Source organism: Apostichopus japonicus, chromosome 5, assembly GCF_037975245.1.
Source record: "Apostichopus japonicus isolate 1M-3 chromosome 5, ASM3797524v1, whole genome shotgun sequence".
In the NCBI taxonomy this organism is placed as follows: Eukaryota; Metazoa; Echinodermata; class Holothuroidea; order Aspidochirotida; family Stichopodidae; genus Apostichopus; species Apostichopus japonicus.
This window is the reverse complement of record NC_092565.1, coordinates 19,391,736-19,404,287: the sequence shown is the minus strand read 5'-3', so window position 1 is coordinate 19,404,287 and position 12,552 is coordinate 19,391,736. Positions and strand designations below refer to the sequence as shown.

The following is a 12,552-nucleotide window of genomic DNA, read 5'->3' as shown; positions in this document are numbered from 1 at the left end:
ATTTTCGCTTAACCTGGGGAGGATACTCCAAGCCCGGATCCGAATTCAACGAACCTAAGGCCTCACCTTTATTTCATAAACTCATGGATCCCGCCCATGAAAACTGATAACATTTAGTCTCTATTGCTTTAAAGAACCAGACGGATTCGTAAAGAGTTAATGTACATGCTTTCGCCTCATCTCTTTGTCTAATTTGGTTTGAAGGCATGATGCCTTAACTGGGGTTTAAATGGGCATATGAGGATAAATTCACGTCAAAACTTTACAATGGAAGTATGTGATTTTCAATAGGTCTTTATTAAGCGATGTATTCAAGTCATACCGTATGTAAGTAGTATTAACGTCATCAGTTAAAATGTAAAAGTCGAATAAATGTTTTGTTGAAGAAATTCAATACAGAACTATTACATGGGAACGCATGCGGCTGTTAATATTAAAATGTACTTTAGATGGTATATCGAAATCTTTAGATGGTATATCGAAATGTGGTGTTGGTATTAAGTGAACTTACCGGCGTGGAATGACGGCTTGTGACGTCATAGGGTTCTACGCCAAAAAATTATGATGTCATAGTGTTCTACGTAATTTTTATGACGTCACAACAGGCAGGGTATCTGTGAATGTTATTATGTTGATCCCAATATCTAAATGTTGTAATATTTGTATCAACTTATGAAACATTCCAAATTTAACGATTAAATATAATGAGGTCACATTGAGTGATATTGCCAATCATGCCTATATGTAATAGGTAGGACAGAGAGAGAGAGACGGGGTGGGGGAGGGGGGGTTGGTTGGATAAGGGCAGTTGCGACAATAGTAGCACAATTCCTCTGTTGATCGAACCTCTTATACCGATTACAGATCCCTTATGTCAAGTTTAAACGAATAGACAATGTTATTTATTACCATGGTTATGTTTTGTTATTTTCCCATTTTTATTTAATAATTCATTTTTAGAAATTTATAGGGACATAAAAACATGTCATTTTTCATTAGTATTATTTATATAGCCGTAAATACTGCAGCTTTCAAAATTTGAAAATCACGGAGAAACCTTACGAGTTTTGTTCTTCATAATCGCATGATGAATTACTTTGCATAAATTAGTACAAGAAAATGTGAAATGTTGCTAATTCTCAATGATATTGGTTCAAAATCGATAAAATATGCGTTATTATAATTTCAGTTAAGCTTGATGGTTAATCACATTATAAGGGACACAAAAAATGAGAGAATTTTAAAATTATTTTATTTTAGAAGGGAACAAACGAGCAAGTAAACCTAAGTTTCATTTGATATTTTTTAGTTTTAATTAAAATATAGTTTACAACAAAATAAATTGGAATACCTCAGAGCGGACATAAAATAACAAGGAGGAAGAAAGGAAATATTTTATTCATTCTTTTATATTTTGCTGAATATTCTTGTATGGAAGGAAATAATATTTTGCAATCCATATTTAACCGACTTAACGTTAGTTATATTTTATTATTATTACTACTATTAACAGAAGTATTCATCTTATTTTTGGAATTGATTTACACTTGTATACTGTTAAATTCATCCAAATTTCCGGAATATATAATTCGTGAATGTGTAACAAATTAGGTTTTTTTTCATCATTATTTTGTTATTCACTACAAGGTTATCGTTTCATTGTAGTAAAAGTGCAGTCATTTTTATCGATGGGATATTTATAAATTACCGACAAAAAAGTGAATCTTGTGCCAAACTGATGAGAGAGGTATATTCTCTTACCCCCCCCCCCCCCCACCCGCTATGCACTCCAATCCACACCGTTCCCATCCTGATGTAGATTTATTTGAAAACAGCTAACTAATATTTGGAATTATATACAAAATAGCAATAAAAAATTGTAAAGAGTGGCTGTTATTAACTAAATAGATTAATGAATCAATACGTTTTCATAATGTTAGGAATAAAAATAAAATAAATAAACGCTAAAAAAACTCCTTTAATAGTTTTTCACAATGATCTCTTATCACTTCCTATCAAGAAATTCTATACAGTACGCCACGCACGCCCCTGAACATGTACAAACCTAATATATCCCAGCATCTCGCCCTCAATTATAATCTCTTTAAACTGTAAGTGACGTCACGTGACGTCATAGCCTATTTTGCATATCAATTTATAGGTTATACTGACGTACATAACACACTCCGCATCTTGCATCCATTTCGAATGAAACCAATTACTCTTAATTGTTTCTTTTGCATCACTAAGAAGACTAAAAAGAAAAACCATTATTCCCCCCCCCCCCCCTCCCTCTCCTTTTTATTTCTCTTTCGTTTTTGGTTCTGTCACAGTCCGGTCTAGCCACTAGTCGGAGGACCGATTATTCCGAATATTGTTGTTTGCCCTTAATGACACCCTACCAATATAGTCATTTATTTTAAGGGTTCCTTCTCGATCGGCGCCAGAGTATCAACCACATCGAAGTTAATAATACTACATAAGGTGAATCCATTTCTTGTCTCCTTTAACTGTTCCATTTTATCGGGCTCTGCAATCTTATAATCCATTGTTATTGCGCAATGATGAGACCTCCCTAGCCCATTCAAGACAAGAAGAAAAGCATAAAAAAGACCGTTTGACTTTTCTAAGGTATCTTCATTACGGATAATTTTCTTGTACGAACCTGTGAGAGCGGGCGCCTGTCTGAATCAAGTCGTCTTTTTTTGTGTGTATGTTTTGTTTGGGCTGGTTTTTTATAAATTCTAAATCGCGCTCAACTATGAACTACGGGTATATAGACCATATACAAAAAACTTCCTTTTGGCAGTCGATAAGCCTCAGCGAGTCACCCCTCGTCTTGTTCGCTTTTTAAATAGTGCTTATTCGAAACTATTGTTATGATTCTCTGTATACTGTGTTGTTCACTTTAAGTGTTATTGTGTCCATTATCTGCCGCAATTACTCTTAACAATAACTGGGGTTAGTACAGAACTAGACAGACTACAAACAGATTTTTTGACTGTTAATCTTCAGTTCACAGTTGCACTTGACTTGTTATAGAGAGTAGACGTGACATTTGTTGTGTCGTTTTGAGATAATATCTTAATTACAAGGTGATTATATAGTTTTAGTAAACGGTTTTTTTTCTTTTCTTTTTTTCCCCGGTAATTATTCTTTACTCGTTAGCAGAAGGATTCTAATTGAGGGTGGGCAGTCGGACCAATAGGACGCGTGTTTCGTCACTCTTTTCCGTTTTCTGTGTTATTTGTTTTTTCGTGGTTTTTTTTTTCATTTTCGAAAAGTGCTTGGCCAAAGCAAGTGGCAAGTTTAGCAATAGATTTTCCAATTTTGGTATCGTGGAAATTTGGAAACTCTGTTATCGGAAAAATCAAAATATTTCGATCGTATTTACAACTCGAAAAAGACAAATAGCTATAAGAAAATTCGAATCGACATAAAACAGAAATAAAAAACGAGAACAAGAACGATAAAAATATTTGAAGCTATATACAATTTGGAGTTGAACAATTTTCAAGATGGGAACATCATCTCCTAACACACCAACTCATTCGTCACCGCTCGTCATATCAGGTTCTTCGGTGCGATCGCCAATGACTACAGCTAACGACAGGATCTACCCGAGGGTGTCGTCGCCGATTCCGACGACATGTACAAACTCGAAAACAGTTTCGACAGCGCCTAAATCGTTCAGTATCGAGAGTATATTATCGGAGAAGAAAACCAGCCCGAAAGAACCCACAGATATAGTATATAGGGACCATCTTCTTCACCATCATGAAGGGAAGGAGGAATTTGCGAGAACGGGACATTTCGCTCGTGTCAGTGCACTTTGCCAACCACCAGTAGCTGTACCCTTCGGGTCACCATATGGTACCCACCCATGGTATTCCTCACCCTGGATCAACAGCCGGTCGTTTTTCCCTTACACTGGTAAGAATTTTTCGTCTTTGAGTAATTTTTGTGGGAAGGAAAATATAAATATAACGATTTACCTTTTAAAAAAAAAATATCAAAGAAAAATAAGAAGGCAACAATGGAAAGAGAAAATAAATAGTTTTTTTTTAATTTTTAGGAAGAAAAAACCAACAACAAGAGAACAGGGCTTAAATATAGAAAAATGTAAAAAGTGAAACTCATGCAAATTGTACAAGTAATTGATAAACGTTATAGGAGAAACTTGTTATATATTTGTTTGTGTGTATATGTGTGTGTTTTATCATCACAGAGATACTGATTTCGACTTTCTCTTATAGTTTGGAAATATATTTGCATCATTTTATTTAAGGTTTTCCACCAAGTTATCAAGCTTGTCAACAGTCATTTCGTTGCGGTGTTTTTTTTTTTTAATTATTTTTTATTATTTCCTTTTGTAATGAGGTTACTTTCGATAATCTTGACTGCTAATATTTATTGCAAAACTACCACTTTGAAAAGCCTTTAGTAAAATTATAACCAAACTTTAATTTAAATGCTAGTTTAAATAGAAATTTACATCCAACCCACTCCATCTCGCCCAAGACAAAAGAAGATAGATTCAGTAAGAAAGTTAAGTACAACATTCAAGGAATCTTTAAATTTATGCATATTTATTATTTAACATAAATCCTTATTAATACTGAAAACACTCAAGGGAAAGTTAATGAATAACTTAAAATGAAAAGTTTAGTTAGAACAAAATATTGTCCACTTGTATATGATTAAGAATCAAACATAAAAGGATTTAGGATTATTTTATAAATTTCTAAAATTTATTTGATAAATTTGTAAGATTTAAAAGAACTATTGACTATTGTTAGTGAAGTTTAAAAATGATAATTAATAGATAGAAATTTAAATATTTGTTTGCCCATTCTCTATAATCATTATTCTAATTTTAGGCTTTTAATTTCAAAAGTTTAGAAGTTATATTGACACACTTGTAGTGAATTTTTTATTCTGATCGAAAAATAGCAAATACTTGAATTTTGAAATTACATATCACAGTTGATTAAGTTTTCACTTAAGTGAGTGGTAAATTTATTGTCACACCTTAAAATAAATAAATGGTACAAATTTAGGAACAGAGACACTCAATTACACTATTACGTCATAAAAATCAAAACAACATTTTCCAGGATATTTTTTTTTCTTCATTGTCAGTGATAATTGGGATGTTTTATTCCGCTTTATACGCAACAAAACAAACAACAAAAAAACGAAGAAAACGACCATACAGTTCATTATTTCTTTCTCTCTTTAAATTTACTTCGATATAAAACAAGCTGCCCTCTGAGCTTAAATTGCTAATTTACAATACACAGTATAGTACAAACCTTAGTTTATAGGCAAAGGTATTTATGGTTTGGTTACCATATAGAGAAATGGAATGAACTTTTTATTCTGTTGTAAAAGTTAAAATAATTTAAATTAGTGTTGACTAATTTTGTAAATAATCACATTATACCTCGCGTAATAGCTTCTTTGTTGCTGGTGATTTAATGGGCGGGGTGGAGGTGGTATTGAATAAATCGGGTAACATGGTTTTTTATTTCAGAAGATTTTTTAAAAAAAAAATTGGCATTGGAGATAAATGAAAACCTATGGAAATTTAATTAGTAATGTCAAAAGTAATGAAAAGTAATTTGGTTAAAATAATACAATTTTAATTGTATCTTAAATATTTTCCAAGTTTCAATCAAATGTCCATTCAGGAGAAATTTCTCGTAGAACATTTTGTAGGACTATAAATGGGTTCAAGTAACCAAGATATTTGATTTTCAACATTTTCTAAAAAAAATTATTTACAAAACTTTAAGATATACAGTAGTTACTGGTAATCTCTGTGTGAATCGGTTGAATTATTATAACTGTATATCTCAAATTGTGAGTTATTTTTGAGAATAATTTTGTGTTGACTAGAATGTTAGAGATATTCAACCACTTGTTGAATAAATAAAACATTTTTTGGCAGGCAGTATAATGTTCTAGTATAGGCATAGCTTTCATATACAGCCGTATGAGTTTTACATTAATTGTGTTGTGGTAACAAACCCACGGTACTAACATGTAAATGTTTATGGTTAGAAATATTTTAGTCTTACAAATATATCTGGTCTGCATGGAATGTATATACCTAAGTTAAAAACCTCACATATCGGCAGGAGTATAGTAAAACACAATTATTATGATGCTTTAGTTTTATATACCCATTTAGAAAACATTCCAGCCAAATATTAAATAAAATTATGGAAGAGTATAGAAGAAGTATTACAATATCTATAAATCTATAGTTGAAGATAGATATAGAACAGACAGATAGACAGACAGACAGATAGATATATAGACGGAAAGCAATAACTTAAGAAAGGCAGTGTACACACTGTTTTGCACTTTAAAATATAGATAAAAGTTCTTTTAGAGAGACTTTTGTCAACTTATCATATTTTGGTTTTAATGTTAAAATAGTTTCAATCATGCAGCATGTATCATATGGTGTATTAAATTAAATAGTTTTCTTCCATAAGAAAAAATCACAAATGCAATCGTTGATAATTTATCAAAAAGTTCACTTTAATGATCGACAGCTAAATTGAAAATTAAAATTCTGAATGTGAAATTGAATATTATCATCCGGGAAAAATTAGTATCGGTTTACTGAAGCAAAAGAAAGAACATAATTTTCTTATTTTAGTTCAAATAAACTGGTTATCAAACAAGCCAATTTTGCACAATTTAAAATAATCAACCGTTTGACATAATTTATCAATACTTTATCCTTGCTTCTTCAATATCAGTTTTTTGTCAAGTGTTAATTTCCAGATTTCATGGTAGTAAAATATTACTTTGTTACTAAAAAATGCTCCTTGTTTCTTTCATATTTATCTCTCTGCTTTCTATTGGGGGGGGGGGCGGGGGGGGGGAGGTGGTTTGGTTTCAAAATGAGGGGAGTTATTGCCTGTCCAAAGTGAAATAAGATAACTAAAATCATGATTCATATAAATTTTCATTTGAAAATAAGCAATTGCAAATAACTAAATAAGCTTATTCGGGTATCATTATTATTATTAAGATCCACATTAAGTGCTATAGATACAGCGTAGGAATGGATTTTCTCATTAATCTTTTTGAAGTCATTAAGAAGAAAAATATGTCAAAGATTCACTACTTACAAGACAAAAGATGACATTGTATTAAATGCCAGTTAATCTAATCAAGGACATAAAGAAAAAAGACAGATAAATTCCCTGGTGATCAAGAATTCCAAGGACTTGAATAACTTACTTATATTTGATCTTCTGAAATTAAATTTAAAATGATGAACTGTTTGTGCAGCCGTTTGGACTAATAGTGTATAGCGAGTGGTAACTTAAGGGTTATTAAGCATACCATTGAAACTATTCAGGTTAAATAGTTTGCTTTAGGACAGTATGGATTTAGAAAAATTTCATAAAAATACCTTAATTTTATCGTCAATGGATGAAAAAGAAATGCTCATAGAAGAAGGGAAGTTTCTATTTCTGGATGAATCAGCTGATAAAGCAGATTTTATGTGGATAGTCTTTTATCCTTTCTTGTATCTCTTTGAAGTATATAGAGCTACGTTCGAATAGATAGGTTTTAAAAATCAGAGTTAATTTGTTTCTGATATATGTAATTAAAGGAACCATTTCTTGAGATAGTTTTACTGAACAGTATACTACATAGTTGGTTTATATTTAACTGTAGATTTACTGTAAAAGCACTGCAGCGTTTACCTATACTGTACAGTACAGTGCAGAACAGTTCATTTAGACCACAAAGTATATATATATATATATATATATATATATATATATATATATATATATATATATAGATAGATAGATAGATAGATAGATAGACATATAGATAGACAGATATATATTGATGTATATATATATGGATATACATATAGATAATGATGTATATATATATATATATATATATTTATACATCAATATCTATATTTCTAGGACTCTTCTTATATAAGCCTCTACAGAATATACACACACAATTTTTACACAAGTTATTATGACCATTAGTTTAATAGTAATGATTAACGCTTGGGTGATTACCGTCTATGCATTGTGATGTCCTTTACACTAATAAAGTTGTTGTGGATTGCAATTTTGATGAGCGGCAGATGTTTGATCTGTAAAGTTCTATACAATTCCGTTTCAAAATATAAATGAAATATTTATCCAAAGGAAGCTATCATAAATTTTCTTGGTAATTGAATGAACCGTTTATACTCGCAATTAACAAGAATTTTAGGGCTTTACAAACAATAGACACTTTAGGTTGAACACACCGACTTGGCACCTCTCCGGGGTCTGTCTGGGTATTGTTATTACCCGTTCAGCGTCCGATGCGGTTTCCGAAATCAATTGAAAAATATAAACCGAACGATAATACTTAAAGCCAGCAATCTATCTAATTATAGTTGTTTTCTTCTTGAAAAGGTTCATTTCAAACATTGATCGACTCTTTCAAAACGAGTAACTGGCTTCCCCCCCCTTTTTTTCCATAACAAAAGTGTTGGATGACAAAATATTAAAAAACAGCCTTAGCAAAGCTCTTTTTGCTCGATTGTTTTTTGTGTTTGAATATTGTCGTTTGGTGCCGCTGTGTCTTTGATTTTTGTTATAGTTTATACTCATATTTATTTACTTCCTTTTTGGATATGTTTGTCTTTTTTTACCCTCATCTGTACGACTAACTGGTACTCTACAGGTTATAACCAACAAAAAATGTTCCGACTCAAACTTCAGCAAAATTTAGTTGACCAAATTTATCAATAACGAAATGTCACAAAAAGACAACGAAACGTTTACTGGCCTAATATGACTTATCGTAACATAGACTATTAATATAAACTGTAAATCAATTATGCTTTGTTTTATTCGTAAAATCTGACAATTTTTTATGATCCATACTTCCAGATAATAAGATATTAACTCTTGGAAAGTCCTTTCAGAAACTTACTTTAAAAATGGATTAGTCATTCCGAATAAGGTCAAGAATGAGGATTTGACGTCATCATCATCATCAACCTTTGCGTTGTTGAACATATTTTATAGGTAATTTTCATGACAAAAAAATATCGAGAGAACATTTTTAGGAGAATAAACTGCACCTATATTATTTCTACTTTGGATAAAATGAGGGACACAATTTGTCCCTTTTCAGTTGTCATCATACATATTTTTAATACATTTTTTTCTCTCTTTCTATTTTAATAGGCGTATCTCCGCCCCCGCCTGTCACACAGCCGTTGTCCAATAACGCACGTTTCTTTAGTCCAATTCGACCAATCACAACCAAGCCTTCACAGGGGTCCTGCACAACTGTCAGCAGTGAATCATCAAAGGGGAAGAAGCGCAAACTCTCTGGAGATGACGAGAACTCGGACGGAGAAGGAGATATAAACAGAAAAGATGACGACGTCGACGAAGATGACGAAAATGTCGGCGACAACGACGACGACAAAGACATCGACGGAAAATCTGATCAAAAGAAGAAGAAGAAAACCAGGACGGTGTTTTCTAGAAGTCAAGTCTTTCAGTTGGAATCCACATTTGATCTCAAGCGTTATTTGTCCAGTTCTGAGCGGGCGGGACTAGCAAGTACGTTACATTTGACGGAAACTCAGGTCAAAATTTGGTTCCAAAATCGACGGAATAAGTGGAAGAGGCAAATGGCTGCAGAACTGGAAGCAGCGAACTACGCGCATGCGCACGCAGCAGCCGCTCATGCGCGCGCACAAGCCGACGCACAGGCTCAAGGGAGACCCGCGCCTACCCCTTTGCCACACCAGAGGTTAGTCAGGGTGCCTATACTTTACCACGATAGTCCGAAACACGCGCAATCTCTCGGAGTGTATCCCGGAGCCCCGGGCATCGTCCCTTTCTCTGTCGGAATGATGAGTTCACTGGCGCCAACGTTGACTACTTCTACTATAACATAAATCTGTGGTTTGATCGACAGGAGCACATTGCGAAGACCTTTATAATAACTTTGTCTGAAGTGTCATATACACAGAATCGTCCCACCGGAAATATACAGAGAACGTCATTTATTAAGAAGTGAACTTTGATAAACACTGTCGTCGGCTTCATTACACACATTTAAGAAGCATTACAAAAACTGAGATAAAGAGTCAGAAAGAAAGAGAGAGAGGTGGAGAGCTATGCTAAATTGTAACACTTGCCTGATGATAAGGAATGCAAATTTATGCAAAATAGATTATCTTGTGATGAGACACTTTTGAAAAATTAATTATTAAACATCATTAGATAAAATTGTAGTATGATGTCAGACATATGAAGAGTAAATTCGTCAACAATTAATGTAAAAGTCTTGAATATTTTGAGTAAACAAAAATTATATGCTTCACCTTCTAAGCCAAAGTTGTAACCGTACTTGTTTTGGTGTTCACAACATGCACTTTTGGTCATTGTATACAGTAACAGGTTATTAATATGTATTTGCATAATGACCGATAGCATTTAAAAATCATCAGCATAGCATAAAATTATGCTAAAAAATCCAATAATGATTTCATATCCCAAATTTGACAGAAAAACACAAAATTAAATGATATGTTCGGATTATTTTCACACACATCTTTGTCTATACAGATATTGATTTGGGAGCGTCTTGACCCTTTGAAAAGTCTTAGCAAAATAATGTCTAATTTATGATGTCTAGTTGCTAGAGAATATATTCGGATGGCTTTAATTGACACTGCAGTATATATACCTTTGTAAAACGTTTAACAGTGTTTCTAATCATATCTTTTTTAAGGGCAATACCTTTTAATTCCTTCGAAACTTTCTGATTTAACAATTGTTTGCATATTGCACGAGTACCCAATCATATCAATTTGTGATATCAGTGAGTTGATATTGACATAATTTACATAATTTAGGCTCAAATGTGTCTTGCATGTCATTGTTTTCTCATTATTTACGATGACTGGTCTAGGAACCAAGAATGATAAAAATGTTTGTTCTCAAAGAATGTTACAAAGATTGAAATTAACTCTCTAACACCTACAATGCATTAGCGTAGACTGTAAACCATATATTCAGTTATATCTATATATCTTCAGATGCCACCAACTGTCATTGGTCGAGAATGCATGACGTCACAAACAGCCATCACTCATAACTTCTGTCAAGGATAATCAAGACAGTGATCATTCAGTACATGAGTGTACGTGGGAAGGCGTGCAGCTTACACGCACTGAATCAATATTCTCAGCTATATGTTGACAGTAAATCTTATTAATTACTAAAAACATTTATTTCAAGAAAAGAATTAATTCGATTTGATGAAATATTATACTTCGCTATTCGATTTAGGTTACCAAGGTGATCCCAAACCCAATTTCCTTTAGCACTTAAAAGGAAATTGCGGATTATTTTTTTCCTTCTGTCATTGCGGAAATATGAAACCGTATCGAGAGATTATTATAAAGTAAATATTTTTTATTCATCAAGAAACTTTGTGCAATATAATGACATCGACAAATTTAATTTCGTTTAGCTACTTTTCGGCCTATTTATTTATAGGCCCGTATGAAGAACAACATGAAATTTGTATTTTTTGTTGTCAAATTGGCTTATCAATACTCATGGGTAATAGGCCTTCATTTGTATATGTATATATCGTGTATATTAAAAAGGTAAACGTGTGGAAATGAAATGAAATTGCCTTCGTTTTATATTTCTTCGTTTGTTTTTTATTTATTTATTGAATTGCTCTGCTTAACCTTACATCTTTCCCTCTCACTAACTAAAGCTGGACTCAGTGGGCGGCCATTGTTCTAAATTGAAGATATTGAGAACAAAATTATATTACAGACGATGACGTAACAACAATAGACGCTTAAACAGTGTACATCGATTAAATTCAAACGATAAATTGAGTTTCAATATATATATATATATATATATATATATATATATATATATATATATATATAATTTTATCTTATGAAACACAACCTGCTGCCGTTCATTAAGCAAGTCACAGTACAACCATGACTTATTTTATTCACATATCGTGTGTATTGGGAAATAAATTGTTGATTTTACGAACAACTCTTAATTTGCTATAAATTAGCTCTTAATCAAACAAATGCTTAGAACTGCTGTCCAGTTTTACATTTTAGATTGCCAAACTGACACCCCGAGCAGATTTGATCTATAGAGACACACCTGGCGGTTGAGAAAGAATCAGAGAGGGTATCCGATGTGGATCCGAGTCGATCAGGGAGCCTGGGAAAAATATGGAGGAGTCCGGGGAATTGTAGGGTAGAATACTGTATTCGCATTCATAATAATAGGCTATACTAATGGGAATGAATAGTGCACAAAGGGCGTTCGATGACATAATTGTCCACTGAACCTAACCTGAATCTCGGCGCCTATATATGTTCAGTGAAGACAGATGTCTTTAGAATCTCATCATATACAGGTATATATGCATATCATAGCCATACATAGCTTTACTATACCGCTGTCTATTGTGACGTCAGAGCAATTT

At 32.7% G+C, this 12,552-nt stretch overlaps 1 protein-coding gene across 1 annotated transcript; it reads left to right on the top strand.

Moving 5' to 3' along the window:
* The first annotated feature begins 2,799 nt into the window (after positions 1–2,799).
* LOC139967951 (homeobox protein Hmx-like) lies at positions 2,800–11,723 on the top strand. Its single transcript, XM_071972188.1, has 2 exons — positions 2,800–3,933; positions 9,243–11,723. Exons 1-2 carry the CDS (start codon positions 3,519–3,521, stop codon positions 9,965–9,967), a joined length of 1,140 nt encoding a protein of 379 aa, XP_071828289.1. The 5' UTR covers positions 2,800–3,518; the 3' UTR covers positions 9,968–11,723.
* The last annotated feature ends 829 nt before the right edge of the window (positions 11,724–12,552 follow it).